The sequence below is a fragment of the Centroberyx affinis genome, unplaced genomic scaffold (genome assembly GCF_046629955.1).
Source record: "Centroberyx affinis isolate AG114_WGS23_722 - 3 ecotype Tasmania unplaced genomic scaffold, CSIRO-AGI_Caff_v1 ptg009130l_1, whole genome shotgun sequence".
In the NCBI taxonomy this organism is placed as follows: domain Eukaryota; kingdom Metazoa; phylum Chordata; class Actinopteri; order Beryciformes; family Berycidae; genus Centroberyx; species Centroberyx affinis.
Window position 1 is genome coordinate 75,732 of NW_027284433.1, and position 25,873 is coordinate 101,604.

At 41.3% G+C, this 25,873-nt stretch overlaps 3 protein-coding genes across 5 annotated transcripts; 1 reads left to right on the forward strand and 2 right to left on the reverse strand.

Moving 5' to 3' along the window:
* Positions 1-262: 262 nt before the first annotated feature.
* LOC139640343 (dnaJ homolog subfamily C member 21-like) lies at positions 263-12,359 on the forward strand. Of its 3 annotated transcripts, none has more exons than XM_071514533.1 (12): positions 263-666; positions 954-1,047; positions 1,542-1,665; positions 3,248-3,376; positions 3,538-3,842; positions 3,990-4,153; positions 4,572-4,665; positions 6,014-6,187; positions 6,378-6,426; positions 8,158-8,375; positions 8,863-8,944; positions 9,567-12,359. In XM_071514533.1, the coding sequence occupies exons 1-12, from the start codon at positions 570-572 to the stop codon at positions 9,726-9,728; spliced, it is 1,692 nt and encodes a 563-aa protein (XP_071370634.1). In that variant the 5' UTR covers positions 263-569; the 3' UTR covers positions 9,729-12,359. The 3 variants fall into 3 exon arrangements, with proteins under 3 accessions (XP_071370634.1, XP_071370635.1, XP_071370636.1); XM_071514534.1 differs by having other exon boundaries at positions 8,866-8,944; XM_071514535.1 differs by having other exon boundaries at positions 8,161-8,375.
* Positions 11,115-20,565, reverse strand: LOC139640345 (alanine--glyoxylate aminotransferase 2, mitochondrial-like). Its single transcript, XM_071514536.1, has 14 exons — positions 20,469-20,565; positions 19,204-19,292; positions 18,464-18,654; positions 17,242-17,365; positions 17,016-17,110; positions 16,538-16,631; positions 16,145-16,238; positions 15,133-15,233; positions 14,761-14,853; positions 14,210-14,342; positions 13,814-13,902; positions 13,481-13,630; positions 12,655-12,753; positions 11,115-11,252 (listed from the first exon to the last, which is right to left on the reverse strand). Exons 1-14 carry the CDS (start codon positions 20,563-20,565, stop codon positions 11,151-11,153), a joined length of 1,551 nt encoding a protein of 516 aa, XP_071370637.1. The 3' UTR covers positions 11,115-11,150.
* A 2,714-nt stretch (positions 20,566-23,279) lies between these two features.
* LOC139640342 (prolactin receptor-like) lies at positions 23,280-25,646 on the reverse strand (the record flags this gene model as incomplete). The annotated part of the gene is made up of 3 exons (XM_071514532.1): positions 23,280-25,122; positions 25,274-25,343; positions 25,550-25,646. Coding segments are annotated over 3 exons (1,283 nt in total), but the record flags the coding sequence as incomplete, so codon positions are not given.
* Positions 25,647-25,873: the final 227 nt, after the last annotated feature.

Sequence of the window (25,873 nt, forward strand, 5' to 3'; positions counted from 1 at the left end):
GACTAGAGAGAAACAAGGAGAGTCCTTGACTTCCTTCACTAAACCGGCCTTTACCCGGGAGCATTTGTAACCATGGATGTATTAAACTAACGGTTGTAACGGGTTGGGAAGTTGATAGCATTTGTAACTGTGGAGGGCAGCAGGATGCAATTTCTGCGACGAATCTGCCGAAACCAAGAAGAAGAAGAACTCTCGCGAGAATAAGCGACACGTTTGCCAAAGTGCTGATACCCGATACCCTTAACACAGGTCCGTTGCTGTTTTGCCGCAACCGCAACGAGCCGCATGCCTACGGTAGTGAAATGATATCGTGTGGAAATAATAGTTGTCAGTGATGCAGAACATTTCAGCGGTTTGAATGTCTTGGACCCAGGCATTACAACAGTGTTGTTGATCTAGCCGGTGAATCCCGGGTTATACAAGTAACGGAGAGATACTGGTAGCTAGCATACCATGTCAGTATAGCTAAGTTAGCTACGTGCTATCGTTAGCCTCGTTCCCGACAACGTGAGCAATATTTTGCTGAATATTTCATTCCGGTCTCAACTTTTCCTAACTCTATACTAACCATGAAGTGTCATTATGAAGTCTTGGGTGTGAAACGGGACGCAGGAGACGACGAGCTGAAGAAAGCCTATCGCAAATTGGCATTGAAATGGCATCCCGGTAAGTCATGGTAATTTGAGACCCTGTGGAGTTATCAAATCAGGCGAGATGAATTGGACTGCTCATACTCTGAAGGCCTATTCTGTCAGCTGAAAACATGCTAGAGACGGCCTTGTGCTAGTGTTTAACGTTAGCTAACGTCATTGATTATCGACCCGCCAGTACTTTGCCAAAACGAGACATACCAATGTTTTTTCATGGTGTTTACCCTATTCCCAACCTAAACTGTTCACCAAACTACCAGCAAACGTTACGTTATAACAACAGTGATGCTCTCCCTTTTACAGATAAGAACTTGGATAACGCTGAGGATGCAGCAGAGCAGTTCAAGCTGATTCAGGCGGCTTATGATGTGCTGAGTGACCCGCAGGAGAGAGCCTGGTGCGTACAGCCTCCCCTCTTCACTGCTGTTTATGGAGACATTGTGTAGAGGATCACAAAAAAAAACCCTGCAGTGTTTCCTCTGCCTTCATCCAGCAGTAGTGCACCACTACTAGAGAACAAGGGAGATTGTAATAACCATATTATTTAGCTCAGTAACAAGGTACAACTCTAATGTGTTGTATTAAAGTGTTTATTATGAGTAAGTATCAAGAGCAAAACATTTTTTATACTCCATCCTGAATTGGGGCCATGATTGGCACCAAAACAGAGATGGATAAGGAACCTAAACAAAACATTACCACTTATTGCACTGCACCAACCTCACCAAGTCAAATGTCTAGTATGTGAAAATGTACCCAGCGAAAATAAATCTGATTCTGAAGTAACACTGCTAAATAAAATCCCAGGGGAAACACTGCCCTGACTCAGACTACAGATTGTGTGTCCTTGTTTGACCCCTCTGCCCTCCTCTGTCTCCTCCTGTGCGACAGGTATGACAACCACAGGGAGGCTCTGCTGAAAGGAGGAGTGAGTGGAGAGTATGAAGACGACAGCATCGACCTGCTCCAGTACTTCACCGTCACCTGCTACTCTGGCTTTGGAGATGACGAGAAGGTTAGTGTTTGTGCTCATGTGTGCCGGCAAGGATCGCAATACTCCTTATTTACAAGCAGTCACATCACATCTTTAGCTGGTTCTTTTAAGATGTTTTCAATCATATTCTTCAAACATGGAAAATGTCAACAGCCTGAAAGAGAGGTTGGATCTCACTCGTGGACTCACTCCTCAAACCATTTAGATAAAATTTCTTGGATGGGGAAAAAAAGAGGTGACAGCTATTACTGACAAAAGAAGCCTCTTTTAGAGGACATCGGTTGGCGTTTTCTCATCTGTGATGCGTCGCTGTCCCAAGTTTCCTTTCTCCTCCACCACCCTCTCTCTCTACCTCCCTCCTTCCAGAGTCTCATCTAAGTTACTTCCTGGTCGGAGACGAGTGAGAGAGGAAAGGAGAAGTCGTGAAAGGTTTTGGGAGGCACTTAAAGGCTTTTAGAGTTACATAAAGTATCTTACTAAATGTAATGAATACATTTAAAGACTATAGTGAATGAATTGCTAATGATGCACAAACAATAAACACATACCAGATTGACCAGATTGAGAGACTTTAGTGCCTGGGAAAAAAGAGTTTCTGAACTTGTTAAATGGAACAATAATAGCTAGTTGTCAGTTTGCTGGGTATGCAGTGCATGCTGGGAGGCCAGAACGGCCCAGCCATCACTAGTTTCAGTTGCCCTCCCAACGTTTTTAACCGGAAATCCCATGCCATAATACCATTGAATTTCTCTTCTACCTGTTTTAAATTCACTTTCAATCTAGAGATTCCTGAGTACTTCACTATTTTTGTTGTGCTCTACACCCTAATAGTTACTTTTTTCTTTCAAAATTGACACATTGCACCTTTTATTTTGAAGGCAGAAGTCTTAAACTGGAAATCTGATATCTGATTTTCCTTGCTGGCTTGATTTGGCTCTTCCATTTGGTGGTACTTTGACTGCAAGTGCTCTGCTAGTTTTCTACCAGAAGGGTGCAGCATCATACTTGATTAAACTGTCTTTGTTGAGATGGATCCTGTGCACAGGGTTCCCACACTCCTGGAATTTTAAAATAGTATTTTCCAGGCCTGGAGAGGTTATGAAATATGATAAAGGGGAGGAAAGGTTTGGAAAAGTTATGAAAGTCTTCTTCTCAATCTTCAGTTTAGTTTCTCAGTTCTTTAGTTCCAGTGACAAGACTTTTGTTTTTTAACTGAATGATTAGTATTAGATGGAAGACACCTTCATTATGTATTTTGGGAAGCCATCCTGTTGGATGTTCTATTACTGAGGACAATTGTGGCTTCGTGGTTGTGTTCTTATTTATCCTTACATGTATTGTAGTGTGCTTGTGAAGCACACTAATAAGTAAATATAAGAAATCAGTGCATACTATACTTCTACTCACTACACTTACAGCACTATATTAGAACTACTATACTAGTAGTTAGTACTATACTATACTACTACTACTATTTTAGTTTAAAAAATGTACTTAATAGCTCGTTTTGTTATCTCTTTTGGTATATCCTCCACTCACTACTTTGTATGCTCTTTCTTGTCTCTCTTTTCTGGTCTTATTTTGATCTATTCTCTCTCCTCAGGGCTTTTACACCGTCTACAGGAACCTGTTTGAGTCCATTGTCAAGGAGGAGATGGAGCACAGCAAGGTGGAAGATGAGGATGACGAGGACTTTCCTCCCTTTGGAGACGCTCAGAGTGACTATGATACGGTAAGCCTCACTTTTTACAGTTTTGTAAAAACAAAACTTCAAAGAAAACTGAAAAGAATCAACACTGAATAATTAATAGTGAACCAGCAAAGACTTCATTGAATCGAGGATCAATGCAGTAGACTGGTGTACTTAATCAACCTGTATCTCCCATTTCCCAGGTAGTGCACCTGTTCTATGGCTACTGGCAGAGCTTCTGCACCCGGAAGAACTTTGCCTGGAAGGAAGAGTACGACACGCGGCAGGCCTCCAACCGCTGGGAGAAAAGGGCCATGGAGAAGGAGAACAAGAAGACCAGAGAAAAGGCCCGAAAGGAGCGCAACGAGTTGGTGCGGCAGTTGGTGGCTTTTGTCCGAAAACGCGACCGCAGAGTGCAGGCCCACAAGCGGCTGGTGGAGGAACAGAACGCCGAGAAGATCAGGAAGGTGGAGGAGCTGAGGCGGAAGCAGAAACTCAGCCAGGCCAAGTGAGTGGTGGATGGATGGATAGTTAGATTGATATGAGAGAGAGAGCGAGAGAGAGGGATGGCGGGTGAAGTTGGGCTGTAGGGTCATGTTTTTTAGTCTCTATTTCTGCACTTAACTCCACAATAAAACACACCTGTCCCTCGCAGACTGGCAGAGGAGTACAAGGAACAGAGCTGGGCAGCCATGTCTGAACTGGAGAAGGAGCTGCAGCAGATGGAGGCTCAGTACGGAGAGGAGTTTGGAGACGCAACAGACAGTGAGGAAGAGGACCAGGATGTGGACACACAGGACAAGACCACCGAAGAGGGAGGTCAGTGTGTGTTTTACGGGTGACACTTTTTTCAATGTCTGAAAATTGTCAGACCGACTCAACAGATGTGTATTCCTCTAAACCGGAATATTGTTCTGGCAAAGTAGCTTGATTCCTACATGCTATGTTTTCATGAAATTTATTTATACGGTCAGATTACTTTAGCGTACATTTTAATTTAGAATCTCCCTCAAATGACCGCAGGCACTGCTCAACATACAACATCAAAGAAGTCGATGATGTTTTTAATTTGCAGTAATTTGAATAAATCTCTGTTAATAATGGTTATGTTTGAATAAAATTTGGACATCCCTAGTGTGTTTTTGTGTGTTTCCATGCATGTGTGCAATGCCAGTGAGGTATTTAATGTGTGTGTGTGTGTGTGTGGTGCTTGTGATTTGTTCATGGGGCTCCACAGATGCAGAGCAGCCAGATGGAGATGAGCTGATGATTGACTATTACGATGACCTGTACTGCCCAGCTTGTGACAAATCCTTCAAATCAGATAAAGCGTGAGTAGCTTTGGACATACCTGATGTTGTAAATCACAGACCTGGTTGGATTACAGTCAAATCCCATACAGACTTGATTTAGTTTCCTGGGCATTATGGAAACAATGGAACTGAACCACAGAAATATTAAGCCCAAATGCTATTCCAGCTTCATCAAAGATACTGTGAATATAAAGAGGAATAATTCTGCCATTTGAAGTTCCTCCTCAAATAGTTGTCAATTTCTCCCTTCTCAAGGTTGTAAATCAGTGTTGGCTCTGTGCTTATTGACTGTTGGCTATTTAGTGAGGCACTTTAAATTCTGGTCAAAGCACGTGGTAATCATATACTGTAGGTGGTTAATTAGGCATTTTTTGACATGCCTTTTATAGTGATAATAAGTGTGAGGGAAAGAGGCACAAGAAGCGGGGGCCAGACTGTCCCTGGGTTTCAGTCTGACAGCCATTTTATTTTGTATACTTAGTAACATCTTCAAACACAGTAATTTAACTACTTGCAGACAAGTGGATAATGTAATTACATACCTGTAGCCAAGGGCAATGCAAATATGTTTGGTAAGCAATTGCCTGGTGCTAAAGGCAGAGGCTATAGCAAATCTACAGCCTGTTTCCACAAATGGGACATGCTCCATTAAGATTTATCACCTTAAGACATGAAGACTACTCACCATGTTCACTGAGAGGTAGTGAATCCAGACTCATCTGTTTTGTCAATATAGACACACAGACTCCCCTTTTCAAGAAAAAAGATTACCTGCATATATGGGATTGCACAAATACACAAACAGACATATCGGACTTGTTTATATGATCTTAATGTTGGAGGGAAAGCATCACCTTGTCCTGCTCCAAGCAGTTGTAGTATTCAGATGACAGAATGGCAGAAATAAATGTAGATGTTGTGAAAACAGCTGTGTTTCAATGGCCTTCTCTTCTGCTGATGCTCCACATAGAAAAAAGTTCACAACAGGTGGTTTGTGCCTTTTGATGCCCTAGGTGTGCATTTGGTCATTCCAAAAAAAAAAAATGTCAAAAAATATAGCTACAGTATGTAAAGAAACAATCTGGGTGAAAATTGAAGGGCAATTAACACAGTAAGGAATTATTTGCCAGTCATGTGGAGCTCAAAACACCAATTAAGAAAAAAAAGTACAACATTGTTTTTTTTACCCATATACACATACACAATGTTGAAACCTCTTTATAATCAGTCAAAAGTAAGCATGCTTTCTGTGCCCAAGCGAAGTACTTGCTGTTCACAGGTACACTGGGCCACACTGTTACATTTAACCTCTATTCTTGATGGCTTTTTACTTGTCTTTTCACCGTTTTCTTTCTTTCTTCCACAGCATGAAGAACCATGAAAAATCAAAAAAGCACCGGGAGATGGTGGCATTGCTACGGCAACAGCTGCAGGAAGAAGAGGACGCGCTTGGCTTGAACTCTGAAGAAAAGGAGGGAAGAGAGGAGGAAGACGAGCAGGAAGAGGAAGAGGAGGAGGAGGAAGACAAACCCAAGCAGAAGTATGTAGCTCATGAATGTGATCATGTGAAACTTTTTTTATTTACTTGACAGGATGGTGGCTTTAGTTCTCACCCTGCATGTCAGAGCGGTTAGAAAGTAGCAGCTCCTCGGAAAACATGAACATGACACCTGCGCACGCTTGTCATTGTTAAGTTTACTGACATGATTTGATGTTCTCCACCCACCCAGGCTGTCCAAAAAGCAGAAGAGGAAAAAGAAACAGCAGAAAGTAGTACAAGTGAGTATTATCTTTTGTTTCTGCAACTTTGCCTAGCTTTGTAAAATACTCTCTGTGACCTCTGTCCCTGTCCTGTCACCCACCCTTGCATTTCCTTTCTCTTAACCCGTCCTCAGCCTCCTCCTCTCCTTTTTCACTGCTCTTCTCTTCTCTCTTCTGATACTTAAGGCCCATTCACATCTAGAACGATAAGTATGAAGATAACTAAAAGCTATAAAGATCAAATTGGCTGGAGGGGTATTGATTGGTTATTCTGTATATTAAAGAAATCTAAACGGCTTTCCGCGCAACAGTTGTTTTTAATTTAAATTATAACGTCTGTATGTCTGTGTGTAGACACTTTCTCCTGAACACAATAACTCCAGAACAATACATGATAGAACCTCACACTACATGTTCCTGCTATAGAGTAGATGACCTGATTGGATTTTGGAGCATTTTGCTGCCTGAATTTGCATATTAATGAGGGAAACTGATTTTCTTGAAACTGTTATAACTCCTTAATGCTTTAAGTACGGAGTTCATATTAATACCACCCATGTGTAATGTGAAGACAAGTGTGCTGACATAGAAATATTTGCTAATTAATGAATTAATTAGCTTAATTAATGACTTTAGTTAAGTTTAACTTTAATTAAAAGCATTAGCATAACTGCACTTTTCAGAGTAGCAGATGTGTACGCATTGCTAAGCAGCAACAGCTAATTATACAGGGATTAGCTTTCTTAACCCTCCTGGGTCCCATCACACCAATTTGTGCACAGGCTTTACTCCAACATCAATAACTTTTGAGAGGCTTGTCCGATTGTCGTGCTGTAAAGGGTAGAAGAAACTGCTACCAACTTTTGGCCCATTAAAATGACATATTGTGCAGCTACGATGGTGGGATTAGTCATAAACAGAGTCTTGCATCTTTGTGTATAGAGATCTGTCACAATTACCGATTTCCCCCACCTGTTCTGGTCGGCTTCCCTGCCAATTAGAAAGCGTTCTTACAATAAATGGACGGGTATTGGCTTCACTACACAGGCGCAGTGCATCTGGAAACAGACTTATAGCAGCGCACTTGACAAAAAGACACTCAAAGTCAGGATAATTGCGTTGTGTTGGGTCCCACTCTGCATCAATGTGAAGAGAAATTGCTACACTGAGTGGCAACTGAATGGATGATAAATTACTGTAAACACACCACATATTGGGTATTGGAACAAATTATGGGCAAAAACCCCCAGGGATAAATGCCCAAAAAAGCTTTGTATTGCCCAGGGGGAAGGGTTCAGTTGTGCTGAAAGCTGTCAAAGCGTGTGTATTTATTCATTATTGTCTTAAGTGTTTATTTCTGAGTGCAGAATATGTTTTTTCTAGTGGTACTGACCATTTAGTTGAGTGTGCTAAAACATTGTGCTGAAACACATGACATCTACAAGCAAAAATGGCTTCACTAAGAGGTGAATTGTAAAGGTAGTGAGAAACCTTTCCCTACTAGGTTAAAGTTAGCTCTAATAAAGTCGCAATGACATTTCACTACAGGAAAATACAAATGAACACGTGTTAATTTTAATGGGAAGTGGCCATGGTGTTAGCAGGATAATCCTCTCCCTCAGCTTAGCGTCGGATGATTCTTCTCATCCATGTTGTCCATTTAAATTGTTCACTGTACACCTGTCAGCTCTTGCATGTCCCTTTCTGAAAACCGTGCCCTTTCTCTTCTCCTGCACTCGGCCACTGAAGCAGACCGCTCCAGAGGAAGAGGTGCAGGAAGAGAAGCCAGCGCCGACCAGCTGTGATGAAGATGCGTCTGAGAAGCCATCTGACCCCACAGAACCTGAGCAGCAGGGAGATCTCCCAGAGCAGCAGGGAGATCTCCCAGAGCAGCAGGGAGATCTCCCAGAGCAGCAGGGAGATCTCCCTGAGCAGCAGGAAGATCTCCCGCCTACAGAAGCCAAGAGGTGCGTCAGGTCTTCACCATTTACAACTCAGTTTTCTTGCTAAGCCGCCTCCATGTCTAGCCACATACACGTCACAGCACAGGAGTTTGATGTGTTGACCTCCACCACCATCTTGATGCCAGCAGAGGGAATGAATGCTCGACAAGCAAAAAATTATGAAACAAATCGAATGACTCAAAGTGTTCGTGCCAGTGATTCAACTAGAACTACAACTACAACTAAACAGACTAAACTAAACTAAACAGAGGGAAAAAGTACATCAAGAGAACCTGAACAAGAAGTCTGCACTTTGGCTCTTGACACTGTATAATAATAATGTCATAATAATAAAGGAGGAGTGTAAAATGGAGGCTAGCAACAAACATTTTAATTTTTCTATTTGGCATAATGTTCACAACGGGGGAATCAACCCTTTTGGACAAACTTGGATAATGTAGTTCAGAAATGTATGTCTGTTTAATTCACCATTATCTATTTGATGTCTCAGCAGCTCTGCAAAGACGAAAGGGAAGAAGGGAGGAGGAAAAGACAACAAGAAGAATGAGAGGAGAGGAGAGCAGTTCTCTGAGGTAAGAACACAGCGTTATGAGGTTTTTATGGATGGTCTTTCTTTATTTTTATTACAAATTCCAACTTTTCGGACCTGTAATCCAATCAAGAGTCGGGAATTTACACTTTCCATCTGCCAAGTATAGGTAAAAAGTGGCAGCCTTTTGACTCTTCCACTTATTTCTACAGGTGATCTTTTGATGGCATCGGTTTGTACTTTGCCATCCCTTGGAGTTACCAAAAAAAATAGCTGCCCACCCATAATCCATTTGAGTGTTCCCACTAGTCGTGCAATTTATGGGAATTTGATCAGTTCTCTGGGGAAGTCGGGGAATTATACAAATCATGGGTCACTTGAGTATACCAGAAAGTATTTCACAATTTCTGTGGAAACCAAACTGTTTACCTCTTACCAGCATAAACAAACACCATCAGGGCCATGCTGGGAACCCTAACTTGCATTGTCCTGTTTTCAATACAAATTCCTGATATTTTCTAGATTTGTTTTTTTTGGTTGTCCTGAGCACCACCCATGTAATATTATTACTTGTATAAAAGCATTTAAGAAGTTTCACATGAACTGAAACTTATCTATAGGTATATTAATCAAATCAAATCACATATCCCCATTTCCCGCTGCAGAAGGAAGGGAACCTGCGCTGTGTGACCTGTAACAACGAGTTCTCCACAAGAAACAAGTTGTTTGACCACCTGAAGACCAGCGGCCACGCCACCGCTGTCTCCTCCAGCGCCGCCCACAGCTCCGTGGGCAAGACCAAGAAAGACAAGAAGAAGAACAGATAGCCCGTCCTCATTGCTGGGCGGATGAACACAACTTGATGAGTGTGACATTGCGGGGACGCAGGAATCAACGATGTCTTGAGAAGTCTGTTTCCCTCAGGAGGAAGAGAAGGAGCCATAAAAAAAGCCTTTGGAAGTGAACTTTATTAAACAGACTGGATTGGCTCACTGACAATGGATTTTTTATTTTTATTTTCAAATGAGGCAACAATCAGCATGTTCAGTGAGACAGCTGTGTGTGTGTGTGTGCGCGCGTGTGTCAGGATTAAGAGACTTGTGTACCCACCATTGGTTAAGTTATTCTTTTAGATTTTCCAGATTTCTAGATTTGTTCCAGATGTTTCTCATAACTTGCACAGTGCATTATTTTTTCATGGTCGCCATAACACTCAGTGAAAAACTATTTCAGCATCTTTCCCATGTAATTACCGGAGACTTCCAGTACTGTTGGATCAGTGGAGAAAGACATATGTTAAACAATCTGTGCACAGGATAAACATTCCCCCCCCCCCATTATCAGATCCTTTGCTGTTTTGGGAATCTGTTGTCTTAGTTTCTTTGTCATTAAGAGCTGTGTAGTTGAATAACTGCAGCCAACAATTAAGCCTTGGTATGTATTATTGGTATTTATACAAATACCTTTTGAATGATTTACATTTATACCACCAGTAACCATGTTTAAGAATAACTGCGTGGGCTGTGTCTGTCCAAAACATGCCCCTATGCCTTAAAAGCCAGTTAAGATGCTGTTAAAGGAGAAAAAGTGGCATGTCTGTGCAAAATGTTGGCTTGACTGCCTTTTGCAAAAGGCTTAAATCCACAAGTAGGCTTAACCTTTAAGACTTACCTGCAGGGGGCAGTGTGACAAATTTGTACAATGAGGCACAAGTGGTTGCTTCCTTGAGTTTAGAGATTCATAATTAATACATTCAGATTTACAGTCAGTAACAGAATATCTATTTACAAGATTAATTGTAGCGCATTGATACAACAAAGTTAAGTCCAAACATTATTCAGTGAATCTAAAACAGAACAAGTTGAATTTCAAGCCTATTAGAAAGGGTCTGTATAAGAAGTATTTTCTTTCCAGATGAGATGAATGAAGTCATCAGTAATTATGAGTCCTTGCTTCATGAAAATTGTTCTATACCAGTGGTTGCCGGGCATGATGGACTGCATGTAGCTCGGAGGTCTTCACAGTCAGTAATTGAAACACTATAGTCGAGTGAAGTTCCCTTTTTAAAATGGCTATGCAAAAGGCAAGAACAGAAGTAGAAATGTCAATATAAATCACTTTGCCCTTGGAAGACTGGTTTGAAGACTAACGCTTCAAACCAGGAATTTGAGATTTGCAAAAAATATAATCCACTGCTGAGTGGGGGTCTATGTTTGCAAGACTAGTCCCACTATCCAAGCTGGCCCTTTTTATCTTCTGCCCATGTAGTTGTGAATGGACTTGTTGAAAACTGCCAGGAAGAAATCGGCATCCTCCATCGTGATGCACATGGGGGGCTTGACCCGGAAGGTCTTGAGTGGTGAGAGAAACAGAAGAAGAGAGAGGGAGGATTAGGAAGAGCCAAAGATACAGAATGCATGAAAACGTTATATGCATAGCCTGATTTTTATCTCACACACTGAAGGCATAGATGGGGACTTCAGACATTTCTGGCACAGATGTTAAATGGTAGGAGCAGCACTAATTAATAGGTTAATTGAACCTATCCTCAGTGTGCAGTCTAAAGCACAACCAGGAAGTTGTGAGTGAATAATTATTGGTGGATATTGTCTGTTGGTCCGGTTTTGCAGCCTTTCCTGTAGATGTGGAGTTTGAGGCTTTTTTTGATTCTGAGACCGAGGATCAGTCCCTGTAGGTGTTGCAATTTAGGAACGGCTCTGATTTCATTATTTATGTCATGAGTGATGGACAATTGTGCTTTAATTGCGATTGTAAAGGCCAGGTTCAGATGTTTACAAAAGAGAAAGTTGGGATCCGTTCACATTCAGTTGAAATCACTTGTGAGTTCAAGCTGAGGACACTGAAAGCTAAAGAGGAACATGGATTCTTCATTGTTGCTTAATAAATAAAATAGTTTAATGTACACAGGGTTTCCATGTTTCGTCTTTCTTAATTAACAACACTAGGTGTGCCTGGTCATGCTTGGGTCATTCTGGCTCTGTGCTGATTGGACAATGTTCTTAAGAATTCTTGCCCATGTTTAATGTTATTCTAGCACAGAGGGAAACACTATGTGGCAGATCTAAACAATCTTTAGTTAAATTGTCCTTTGACATTGTTGAGTGATGAGCAGAGCTGGAAGTCAAATGACTGAACAGAACATCCATGATGTTCATAAGGCTTGCTGACCAGTGGTTCACCTATATATAATATTAGCAAATGTTTATAATATCAGCTACTCTGTCTCCAAACCAGCCAGGTGTAATTCTCAGCATTTTGACAGGTAATGTTCACTGTGTCTGCTAGCTAACACTAGTTTAATCTGGTTAAAACTGACTGTTAAAAGTAGTTATAGACTAAAACTGCACCTAGTTTGTTTGCAGCTAAACATTAACAACATGAAGTTGTCCTATCCAAAGAGGTCTGATCACAGCACTTGCCATACACGGCCTAACACACAGACTGAAAAAGTTGCTAGATTTGTCACTGGTTGTTTTTGAGAAATAAAGTTGCCAGTGGGTCTATAAAGTCGCTAAATCTGTTAAATCATGTTGGAAACAGTAAACCAATACCATCACAGACAAGCAACTCCTACAAGCATCAGGGCCTGTGGCTGACGCATGGGTCTTTCAAAATGGTTAAAACTTTGTTAACCTTGTTGAACGCAACAAAACATGTGGCTGCACCACATACAGGGCCAGGAAAAAGAAATGGATAGTAAGACAGGCTACTTGACAGTGAGCACTATCTTACCTGTCCATACACTCCTCCCTTCCCTATCAGGATTCCCATATCCTTGATGTCCTCAAAGATCTCACTCATGGCCTCAGGGGGCAGGGGGTCTCTGCTGGCCTGTAGATGATGGAGAAGGGGAGAGATGGTGGGTTGGCTGAAGGTTAAGTCATAGTCATCATAGTTGTTCAAGTGACAAACAAGGGTTAGGGCTAAATGGCCTAAGTTCCAACTGGATAGTGGCAAATGTCCCCTCTAGCTCCAACACATACACCCACACAGTGACTGATGCTGTAGGTTTGGCTGTTATTCAACCAAATCTACAATTTCCACTCTTAACATCTATTATGATGGCTAAAATACAAACAATACACAAACAGTAAACATTGTGTCACAGGAATGATGCAGTCCCCCTCATGACCAATCAGTGCTATTTTGAAAATGCCAGAAGGGAGCAGTAAGATGCATAATTTCTTCAAGTTTAATCAAAATCTGATCAGTGGCATCACATATGACACACGGACAAACAAACAATGTAGCACTTTCCTGCCTCTTATCAAATCCAATACGTATCAATATCAACCAACAGAATAGTTTACCAAACAACATGCCACATCTTGAATTACTACACTGCAGCAGCATGCAGTGCAGTGTAACAGTGATTGTTGTGTTCAGTCCACAGTCACAGATGGACAGTCACTGCAGCTCAGGCTAATGGTTAACTGGGGCGCTCCTGAACCATGCCCCCGGGGCACAGCACAGACACACACACACACGTTTAGCAAGCATGTGAGGAGAGGAGGAGAGGCAAGGATCACTTCTTGTTCACCCTGCCAGACTCCACTACCTTGTCTTTGACCATTTCCACACCGATCTGCAGGCCTTTTCCTCGGACGTCTCCGATAATCTCGTACTTGTCTCTGAGTTTGGCCAGTTCTGTCAGCAGATAGGTGCCCACATCATGACTGATCTGCTGCGTGCCGTCCTCTTTCATAGTCTATGGGCAGACAGAACAAATACATAGAAATACGCTTGATGATTAAACATTTTCAGTCATAATTTAAGGTACTTGTGCGATATGATGATGATATTACACTGAAATAGATTAATATTACTGATTAATTGAATTCTCTTTTTTTAATGAACAGGATTGATGTAGAAAATGAAGATGAACTCTTACATCCAGCACTGATGAAGCGATGGCACAAGCCACAGGATTTCCTCCAAACGTGTTAAAGTGAACTCCCTTGGCAAAGGAAGCGGCAATTTCTGGAACGTAGATGTGAATAGACATGCTCACACAAACTCCAAAACAAACAAAACAAAAAACGTTGCTTTCGTATTATGAGTGATTTCACCTTGGTCAACTGTCATTCAGTAGGCTGTTCAGTATCATATAAAAAAACAGATAAAATAGTGTAGCCATGGAGTGAAATAAAATAAACGATAGTGAGGACCTGCTGTTGCTAGTGTCATGAGAAGGTGAGGACTAAGAGCTGTGGTGACCAGCTAACTTACCCAATAACATGAGGTGAAAACAGCAATCACGCCGACAGAAATAGTCTCAGCGTCTCACCTGGTGTTGTAACAACCGCTCCCATAGGGAATCCATTAGCGATGCCTTTTGCCATCGTAACCATATCAGGAATTACGTCATGACCTTGGAAACCCCAGAAATGGCTTCCGGTACGTCCAAACCCAGTCTGGACCTGTCAGGTGCCAACCAGATGATTTTGAATAAATCCTATAATTGAATCTCACACTTCTGTTTATCTACACCTTTTGTTCAAATGTCATGATATGTGAAGTGGTAGTCAACAGCCTAGAACAAAAAACTATCTTAACTCAAAGGAAATTAGATAGAAAACTATTTATTGGTGTCTTGTACACAAAGAAATGAGATATACTGTGCATACAAATACACACTCCACAGACTGAACACATTGATTCTGATATAACTTAGTAAATGCTATGTTATAGCATTATATCAGCCTAATTTTGCACAACAGTGCATCTATAAATCAAGAGTACTTAGATGTAATGCACAACTCTTGGATACTAATCAATATAGAGTACAGATGTAAAAAATCTAAAAATGCACAGCAAATGAAAATATGTGTATCTGACCTCATCAGCAATGCAGATCCCTCCTCTCTCTCTTACAAGTTGGTAAGCCTCCTTGAGGTAGTTTTTGGGGTATTGCACAGCTCCTCCCACTCCCTGTGTGTGACACACATTTACACACCAATCATTTAACACACAGTCCTGTGTTCAGTAACATAAGCAGGCATTGCATTCACATTATGTAAGAGGATGAGTTAGCATATATTGTATTCTGCAAATGAAAAGCTATTGACTAATGTATTGGCTTTTCTGAGCTCACTGGAAATAATAATGTTAATATTGAATTAGGTGCAGCAACAGATAAGAGATGGATGATAATAGCATTAATTTTTTGTTAATCACATTTGACACCAGAAGACTACAGTCCTGGTATACCTGAATCGGTTCTCCGAAGAAAGCAGCAATTCGACTTGGAACACTGGTTGCAAACGTCTCTTTGAGCTGTGCGATGTATTGATCGTTTGCCATACAATGACCTGTGGAGTAAAAAAGTTACAAAAGTTGGCTGCAAAGTATCAATCAGTGCACTAATTATTAGTGAGTACATATGCAATATTCCCAGAATAATGCTTATCTTTATACAACATCCTAATATCTACAATATATCTGGGCACTAACTGTGCAATGCCGTGGATTATATAATGTTTTGCAGCATAATGGTGGCCTTGCATGAATTTCATCTTTCTTTTGTGTAAACACTCAAGTCACATGGATTTGTTATGATATTGATCATTTCCAGGTAGACTCTCTAGCTGTGAAGCAGCACTTATGGGTAGAATATTTCTGAAAACAGTAAAAGGTTGAAAAATGTAAATGTTTGATCAACAGTGACAGACTTTGAACTCCAGACTAGCACTTCAACACTATAGTTGTCACTGATTTTCAGGCTGACCCCCTGATGACCTTCAGCCAGACCATATGGAAGAGAACAGGTTTAGACAAAATGCAACTCCACAACAAAAATCAACTTAATCACTATCAAAACAACAGAAAATGGAATTAAAAGACATAGCCCTCTAAATTGGTTCCCTATAAATAAAGATATAAATATCTATTGCGATCAGAAATGGAATCGAAGCCCTACTCCTGCCATAAAAAGGTGGGGTCAAAGCCCAATGAGAACACACGGCCCTGCAGTGGGACTCTTCCTTTAACTCAGAGGATAAGTTGATCAACAGAGGTTTTATGGACCCTGAAATGGTCTGGGACGATCCTGCAGATTTTATGGCCCTTGTGTCTGTAGTTGGGTGGACGGGAGTTCCTCCTAAATTCCTAAGATTATTATGCTCAATCCCTAAGTAGTGTTTTGGCTGTGTATGAGAGCAGAGAGAGAGGATGTGTGTGTGTGTGTGTGTGTGCTGAAGCATGGGTGCATCAGTTTGTGTACCTTGGGCACAGCCACACTCTCTGATGGTCTGTACGGGAGAGTCCCTGCAGTGGCTTCCTCCCCATGGACCTCTGAACACATCAGGACACATGGTCTATTCATTGGACAGAAACCTAGTCAGCTGGATCAACCTGACATCAGCAGTCACACGTAATGCAGCATAGAGAAAGCATCGCAAAACTTGTTACAGCAGTATTCACCTATTTCAGATATTTATTTAAAACATACATGCACGCATGTCCCTTTGTATCACTACACTGTATTTACCTTCATTAAAATAATCATTTACAATGTGCGGTCTATTGTATGGTTGTTATATGATTTTGTAATGCATTAATGCATTGTGTCATTTAGCTTTCCCTTGATGCATGGTTCAAATATGTATATACATACGTTGGTGCAGCCTAAACCATTGGCAATGGGGTATTTATATGCTGAGTTGGAGGTCAGACCCATGGTCTGTGGACTGCCACCATGGTACGACCCTCTGGAAGAGACAAATGTGGGTCAATAAAAAACTTCTTTGACATTTAGATCTAAAAAAAACCCAACACATATCAGACAGACAGTAAGTGTGTGAATTATCGAATATGTCATGAGAAACAGAAATATTACAGAAAACATTTTTTATATGCATAACCGGGGGCTGGAACCATCAGCTTTGTCCACTGTGACATGTATGTGCCTCCGCTGTCCGCCTCCCATGACAGGCTCTATTGTTGTGCTAATAGAACCTCAAATGAATGGGAAAGTAGGACAAACCTCTACTGTGAGGTCGGAAAAAAGGATGTCACATTTTCATATTACGACAAGGCACAGAAAGATGTGTCAATTGACATTTTAGAAAATTCAAATAAAGAACGACTCACACCTGAAAGTGATGATGTCAAAGTTGCCAGTGTGAAGTCTAGCCATCAGCATAGCCAGGTCATTGGCCTCTGAGCCGCTGTTGGTCAGATATACCACCTGGACATGGAGAGACACATTCACATTCAAACAGACATTCATTGTATATTAATCCACATTTTAAATTTAAGCCTACAGATCTATGCAGGCTCCTGCGTTCGGGTAATCTCATTGAAAATCCACCACTGTACCTTAAGAGGATCCGGGAAGTAGGAGGCTAGTTTCTCACAATACTCATGCAGAGCGGGATAGACGTAGATGTTAGTAGTATGCCACAGTCTCCTCAATTGCTTCTCTGCAGCTGCTGTCACCTTTCTGTAACCACAGACATCAGGATAGGAAAGGGTAAGAATAGCATCTTTATAACAGTTATTTTAGCAAGCATTTCAGTGATTGCAAGCTTTATATCAGCGAATAAAACAATCAACATATGACAGAGTGAAACAGACTTATTTATTTATTCTTTTATTTTTAACCTTTATTTAACCAGGTAAGTCTCATTGAGATTAAAAATCTCTTTTACAAGAGGGACCTGGCCAAGGGGCAGAATGGAGGACAGAATGTACATACAAGTTGCTTACAAGAACAACACAAAAACAAAACACTTACACAACACAGTCAATCAATCAAGTACATAATTTAAACAGTGCATAAACATCGTCCAATAGAGTTACTTTCTAGACCCTTTATAACAGAAGAGAATTCACCAAAGGAAATCACATCAGTCAGTTTTAAATCATTCTGCAGTGTGTTCCATGTAGAGGGAGCTGAGCACTAAAAGGCTTTTTTACCCAGCTCAGCTCGAACACGAGGAACAGACATCTCCAGAACATCCTGTGAGCGGAAACCATAATGTCCAAGGTTTCTGGACATGTAGGTCCACAGGTATGATGGGAGAATCCCAATAATGGATTTATAAATGAAACTGTACTAGCGGATACGCCTGCACATGTACAGAGAAGGCCACCCAGCTCTGTCATACAGCGTACAGTGGTGTGTAAGAGCTTTACACCCAGTAATAAACCTCAAAGCACCATGATAAACAGTATCTAGCTTCTGTAAACATTCAGCTGAGGTATTCATATAAAGGAAACCTAACTTCAGTTTAAGCTTAGAAACAAGATTTTCAATGTGAGATTTAAAAGACAGCCAGTGATTACGAATCCTAGATTCTTGCAGTTAGACACCAACTAAATTTTTTCCCCTTGTGAAATTTATCTTTCTCGAGTTAGTAAGTAGCATAACTTTGGTTTTGTCTACATTTAATACCAATTTAAGTTGGCATAAGCTGGACTGTATAACATCAGAAACAGATTGCAAAAAATCAAAAGCCTGTAAAATAGAAGACAAACAACAATAAATAATAGTGTCGTCGGCATATAAATGGTACATAGCATAAAAAAAAGGCCTTACGGGTGGCAGTGGCCCACACTGACAGTAGCCACACCAGCAAACAGGTCCAGGTAGCGCTTGCCATCCACGTCCCACAGCCACTGCATGTGGCCCTGGTGGATGTAGACTGGTTTCTTATAGTAGGTAACCTTCATGGTCATGGGATGGCAGTTCTGCCTGCGGATCTCCATCATCCGCTCTTTGGACATGTCCTGCACAGACACAACCACACAGCACAGCAGTTGTAAGGGGATTATTGTAATTTATGCATTTGGTGCTCAGGTCCCATGCTAGAGCACTTGTTATTCATTCATTATTATTATTATTATTATTATTATTATTATTATTATTATTAGTAGTAGTAGTAGTAAAGCAGTAGAGGTACTAGTAGTAGTAGTATTGTTGTTGTTGTTACTGTAACTTTAAAAGAATCTGTAAATCAGAAATCTGCCAGGAGTCAATAAACAACAAGTTTAAACAAAAAACAAAGTTGATATTCACAATTTCTCCAGTTAAATTTACTGCAAGGTATTACAACTGCACCAACTGTATTGTTGAATACTGTTGAATACTACTCTCATTATTTTTGTACATATAACCCATCTCTAGGCACAACCTTATGTGTTATATTGTCACACAAAACACTTTCCTGTGTATGACATAGTAACTTTTTCTATTCACAACTGAGGCCATTATTCAAAACAATACAGCGCCTGTGCATGATGGAGACATTATCGGCCCGGACACCACCTCTATCTTACCTTGTATTCCAGTGGTTTGAAATCGCAGGGCGGCATGTCTGGGAGGTCTGGGGGAGGATATTTGAAGGCTGACTTTTGACATAATGCACCTGTGAAAGGGTTGTGATTGAAATTCAGACAGACAGGTAAAGGAAATGGTTATTTGCAGAAGAATTCCCTGAGCTGCCTATCTTCAGTGGTTAGGCCAGGTCAAAGCCCTGTTGCGACACAGTGATACCCCTCCAGAGGGTCTTATGACCTTTCCCTGCTGCCTGCCCGCTGGATCATCTACACTAGGATAAACTTAAAGTGTAAACTAAATATCCATCCTCTGGTCTCTAGCTGTACGGCAGTGAGATATTGAATGTTTACACCTCTGCTTCACAGGTGTGTTGTGAGCAGTTTTATAGATTTTTAAAGAGACATAGTGAAAGATGTACTGCCAATCTTCCTTGTTATGTCATTTTCCTCAAACATCCTATCCAGTAAAACACACTTCACATTCCTGACAGATAAGTTCATGAACTATTGGACTTTTGAGTGTGAGATTGTTGTAGCAGATATCTGTACAGGCCTCTGTCATATCGATGAGATGAATATTTCACTATAACTTTACTAATTCATGCAAGAAGTAGAGACTGAAACTGAAGACAGGACAGAAATACAGTAAACAGAAAAACAGAAAAAATACTAGGAAGACAACAAAAAAACAAACACACAAAAAACAAAACAAAGGTTAATTCCAGTTTTCGCTCACTTTATTGCAATTATCGCTCACTTTATTTTTTGCAACGTCTTGTGATGCCGTTTAAGTTGATGTTGTGTCAACATGTCCATTTTGCCTTGTTTGTTTCACTGCATATCACTGCTTTCATTGCTTATTGTCAAGTAACTGAATGAAGTGTAGGACTATCGGGCTGATTTCTCCTGTAGCCTTTAGCACAATTCCGTTACTTGTGCAGACTACTTTCGGTTTCAGAGTTTTAAGCGCACAGAGCTGCATTGGTGGTCAACTGGGCTAAAAGCCCGAGTTTGGTAACTGGGTGATTTGCAACAGAATTTATTAGGCTACACAAACGGAGTCTCTGCGACAAACATGCCAAACACACAAGACGCATTATTCTAGACTGTCCACACATTGCATGGGCTATAACAGGGTTATAATAGGCCTATATATCCTGTATATGAAATAAACCCCCCTCGGAAACATTATACAAGCTGTGTAAACAAACAAACAAACAAGCCATAACTGAATAGGTCAGGTTCTTATTTCCATGGTAACTTACCAGTCGGCAGGTGGAATTTGGCCAAACCAAACAAGCTGCAAGATTCAACTTTTAAACCCACACATGGGCCACTCAGACGAGACACAATCTTATACATTTTTGCAAGTGCAGAGGGCAAACCGCTTTCTTAAACCCTTCGCCGTCTGTCAGTCAGCACAAATTTTGGCTATTTCAAGCTTTTTCTCCTGAAAAGTTACTGTCATTGGCGGAGAGCACGCAGCCAATAGGGGCTGTACGCGTCCAAACTGCAATGGACGGGTTTCTCTGCAACGTCACAGCCGAAGTGCGGACGCGGACCTAGGGCTTGAAATTCCATTTTGTGACACTTTACACTTTTACTCCACTACATTTCAGAGGGAAATATTATACTTTTTACTCCACTACATTTATCTGACAGCTGGAGTTACTACTTTAGAATAAGGGTTTTCATGCTAAACTCCCCAACAGTATACGCAGTAGTTAGACCTACAACATTAAAATACTTCTTACAGGTTAATGCATCAATAATTTAACACTCTGAAAGGGACCGTGTACTTTTACTTTTGATTTGCTGCTAATACCTCTATACTTTTACTTAAGTAAACTTTAGAATGCAGAACTTTTACCTTTAATTAAGTATTTTGCAATTATGTTGTTGCTACTTTTACTTAAGTAAAAGATTTGAGTAGGCTACTTTTTCCACCACTGGTAATTGCTTAGCTACAGCACTACTGATTGCTGATTGATCATATTGAATAACATGCTGGGAGTCAGCTAGCCACTTCGCTGGCCAGTTAGGCACTGACAACAACAACAACAACAACATCAACAACAACAACAACAACAACAACAACAACAACAACAACAACAACAACAACAATAATAATAATAATAATAATAATAATTGGCACATTTAAGGTTCAGTCATATCTGGGGCAGTGACTGCTGCTGATGAGCAGATTTGTCTTCTTTTTGCTGTGACCTCAGTATAGTAAGCGACTGGCGGCATGGTTAAAAAGAAAGGTGATTTATCTGCAGCAGTGGTGAGTGGGTAGCTGAAAAAGGGTTTTACCCACATCACTTGTTATGACAGTAAATGAGTGAAGAATGAAGAAAATGTGTCACAGCATTATGCAAAGAGGAAAAAAATGTAATCAGGAATTGACAGCAATGACATGGCAAATGTATTAGGCACTGATAAGCATAATTACTCCAAATTGTAGCCAAAAAACTAAGGTGTTAAATGAGATAGCTCTAACAAATATCCTGCAGAATTATAAACATAGCTGATTCAAAGTAGAACCAGAATGGCCCAAAGTGCTGTTTTGAACCCACCCAAACACTTCTGGGCTCCACTGGATGAGCCATTCGGGGATCACAAACCCTTCAACTGTTCATGATGATAAATGCAAGACAATCTAACTTTAAGTTTTATGTATTAAGGCACTGTCATCAAAATCAGAATCACTACATTCGCTAAGTACAGTAAATGTACAAGAATTAGTCTTAGTGACATGGGTGCAGGACACCTCACATAGTGGAATAATCACATACTGCAACACCTGGTGCAGGGACAGCAGGGACCAACATGTCGTGTAAAGGGACAGTGCAGAATATACAATAAAAATGATACTCTACAGATATAAAAAAACGCTTCCTTTTATGATGTGCATTCATGCAGCACTGCATGCAATAGGTTGCAGCTGGAGAGTCCAGAAGTGCAACAGAACAACATATACTGAGCGGTACCAAGTTGGAGGAAAAAACCTTGAATGAGTTCTGAGTTTTGCAGCGCGTGGGCGTAGTTTCTGAGCCTAGAGTGGTGTAGTGTATAAAGATCTGTGCAGCTTTTACAGCTGGGGCAAGACTGTACAAGATTGTAAAAACTATGCTAGTGGATAATAATATGGTGGGATTAACTGTGACCTAAACTAAACTTTGACTCTGAAATCATCGAAACCAAATTTGGACTGTAGCCTAATATTGTTTTTAACCAGTTAATGTTTAATGTAATGTAATGTTAATGTAAAGCCTAATGTTTTAAATGTGAATTGAACTATGATGTCTTTGTTAAACATCTTTTCCCAAAGTAATTCTTACCTTCTCTATAGAGGCCTAGTTAGAAAAGACTCAACAATATTCTGATGGTGGTAAACAAGATAACTGGCACTCCATACCCTCATGTCTATGCATGGGGTCAGAATGTCATAGACAGCCCAATATCATAGACTGATGCTTTGGGGGAGAATTTGAGTCACTCTCTTCGGTCATAGCTTCAGGCAAACACCAGCTAAATCAAACTGATTGAAGCTTTCATTTGTACCACACACTATATATTTGCCTGACTGTTACCAATAGATGGAGCATGATCGAGACTAATCTGTGCACAGCAGTGGTTGTAAATGTGGCTTCATATAAGTAGATTTTTTACATTAATTGCAGCTATATTGAAATGGTCATACAGAGCCTCACCATGGACAGTGATTCAGTTTTGTTCTGGGAAAACACTTCTTATTATTATTACTTATAGAAAGGGTGGATTGAAAAGGGTGAAGGTTGGGATTCAGGGGGCCCCATGCCTGCTTTTGCCTAGGGCTCCCAAATCACTAAATCCGCCCCTGCCCATACATATCCATTAAAGCAAACATGTTAAACCATGGCAATTTATCCACATACATTAATCAAGTAGAGACTTTGCCACTAAAAGTCAGTGTTGTACTGTACATGGCACAACTAAGTATCATGTGATAGTACCATGTAAAAACCCTCACTAAATTGCTGACCCAAAAAACTAAACATCTTTCTTTAAATACATTTTTTTATTTACCGGCACAGTCCGAGATTTAACAGATCGATGCAGTAATGAATGTATATATACACCAAAATAGTCTCTGTATGAAAAATACAGTCCCACTATCCTGGGAACAATTCATCTTTCTCAATTTTCTTCTTTTTTAATACAAAATCTTATGACCCAGCAAGCAGCTTCAAGATAGAGCCCTAATGGGGCTAAAATAGAACGCACTTACAAAAGTTCAAGAGAATACATTATATGTTTGAGCTTTCTGCAGTTTTGATTCTATACAAATCACTTTAAAGACACCCATATTATACCTGTGTACAGAAATAATATCTTGCAAGTTCATCAAATGAAACATGCGCCTTTGAGAGAGAGAAAAGATTTACAACAGAGACAATCAATATTAATAATAGCACGTAATACCACATAATTTACAAAATCAGCTTCATTGTTATGGTTAATAATAAATGATTCTTCAAATCATTTAATCAAATTATTTTGGATTTTCAAAATCCTTCCCTATGCATCACTACAGTGCAATCTGTGGACAGATGTGGAATGAAACCAGTGTTTATTAAGCTCTTACATGAAGAGAAGATCATAAATAGATAATAATAGAGTAACTCTCTGACAGCAAAATCAGCAAAGTGTCAGCTTTGTCAAAGGAGTCATCTTTTGTTCAAATGTGTTTTAGTCTCCATCCTGATCTAGCACAGGTCTTGCAGTGTCTCAGACCTGGCAGTTGGGCTTAAAGTGCACCTAGTAAATGGGCAGCATGGTGGCTGTGTCCACATAGCCATTCGCTGCCAGGACCATTTCTTCCTGGACTGGCGTGGCAGTGTGGGTGCAGACTGTTGGCTTCCCTGCCACCTGGCTAGTGGCAGCAAGGGACACTGTGTAGCAGCTGTCCGTCACTCCATCTCTCTCCTGGTCATCACAAGGGCACCTGTCCCCCTCTTCCTCCATCACCTCCACCTCTCTCTGGAGCAGCAGCCTATTGCCGCTGTCCATGCCCTTCACCTTGCTGTAGTCCTCCCCCTGGGGCATCTGGGGGTGGCCTTCTCTCTGGCCGTGGCCTGACAAAAGGGGCTGGAGAAGCACCGTGTCCTCCTGGTTGACCCTCTGGACCTCGACGTACTCCGTGGACCGGAAAAGGGGCAGCTGCAGGCTGGAGGCCGCCTGCTTGAGTTCCATCCTGGAGATGTTGAAGTCGCTGTGGGCCTGGAGGTGCCAGTGAGGCTGGGGTTGGAGCAGCTGGGACTGCTTCTTGCCCAAACGGAGCTCCCAGTGGCCCGGGCCGAGACCCAGGCCGTCCTTAGCGTTGTAGCTGAGCTGGGCTAGATGGGAGGATGCAGTGGGCGGCGGGAACAGGCTGTCGGAGAGGCAGAGCTGCTTGGACGTCTCGAGCGAGCCCGGTTGGTCCAGCGGTCTGGAGCTGTACTGAGGCAGTGGAGAAAACACTGAGGGCCAGGTCTTCACCCTCCCATTGGACATGTCAGGGCTAACCGCCTCTTCGTGCACGCGGCTGACCTCTCCCTCCACCGAGCCCGTCTGGTGCCTCTGCAACCCTTTCCCCTTCCGACTCCCCCCCTGCCCCTTTTCCCTCTCCTCGTCCTTGGCCTCGACCTCTCCGCACTTCTCCATCAGCAGGGTGTGGCTGTCGCAGCTGCCCCGGCCCGAGTCACTGTCGGACGGGGAACCCTTGGATTTGAGGCAGCCCTCCTGGAGGTCCTTGCCTTCCTCCAGCATCAGCTCCTGCTCCTCGGGGGCATACACCTCCAGGTACTCCACCAGCAAGTCCTCATAGTCAGACGACGTGGTTGGTGGGAAGCCAGACACCACCAGCGCACTGAAGAATTCCTCAGACCTGCCATTCTACACACAGAGAGGAATAGTCGTCAATTGCTGGGAACGTTTTGATACTAGGTTGGATTAGTCATTAGTCCTATTTCATATTTATCATATTCAGTAGCTAAAGAGAGCCATTTTATACATCAAAACATTGTTCTGTATGTCACTGTTTTACCTTGAGCAGCTGCTTATCAAATCCTTTGATCTTAGGGCCAGGAACTGGTGGCAGGAGGCAATGCTTCACACTTCAGTCATGAAAAAATAAAAGATACATGTCAGGGATTGTAAGCAACTGGTAATGTTTTTATTTTTGTGATGATTCCTAATTGAAATAGGCTGTTAGTACTTCATTCATGGTATACAATGTGTAACATGTATTACTATTAAATAAAAAAATCAAAGTGCGTCTGAAAAGCACTGACCAAACTTCATAAAGGATTCCTTCTCTTACCTGTGGCTGTTCATGTTTAGGATCCATGAGAGGATGAGGAAGATGAAGGCAGAAAAGACTGCGATGAGGACCCACAGGGACCTCTCCCGAGGGAAGTCTGAGGGACACAACATAACCATGATTCATCACATCACACTAGAGTGGTCTTCCTATGATCTATTTTCTCGGTAACACTTTACAATAAGGGTACACTAAGTTAAGGGTTAGTTAATGCTTAATAAGCATTAACTAACCCTTAATTAACAGTTAACTAATGTGTCTGGTAATCATTTACTAATGGTGTTCATGTTAACTAAGGTATTAATTTATATATTATTTAATAGT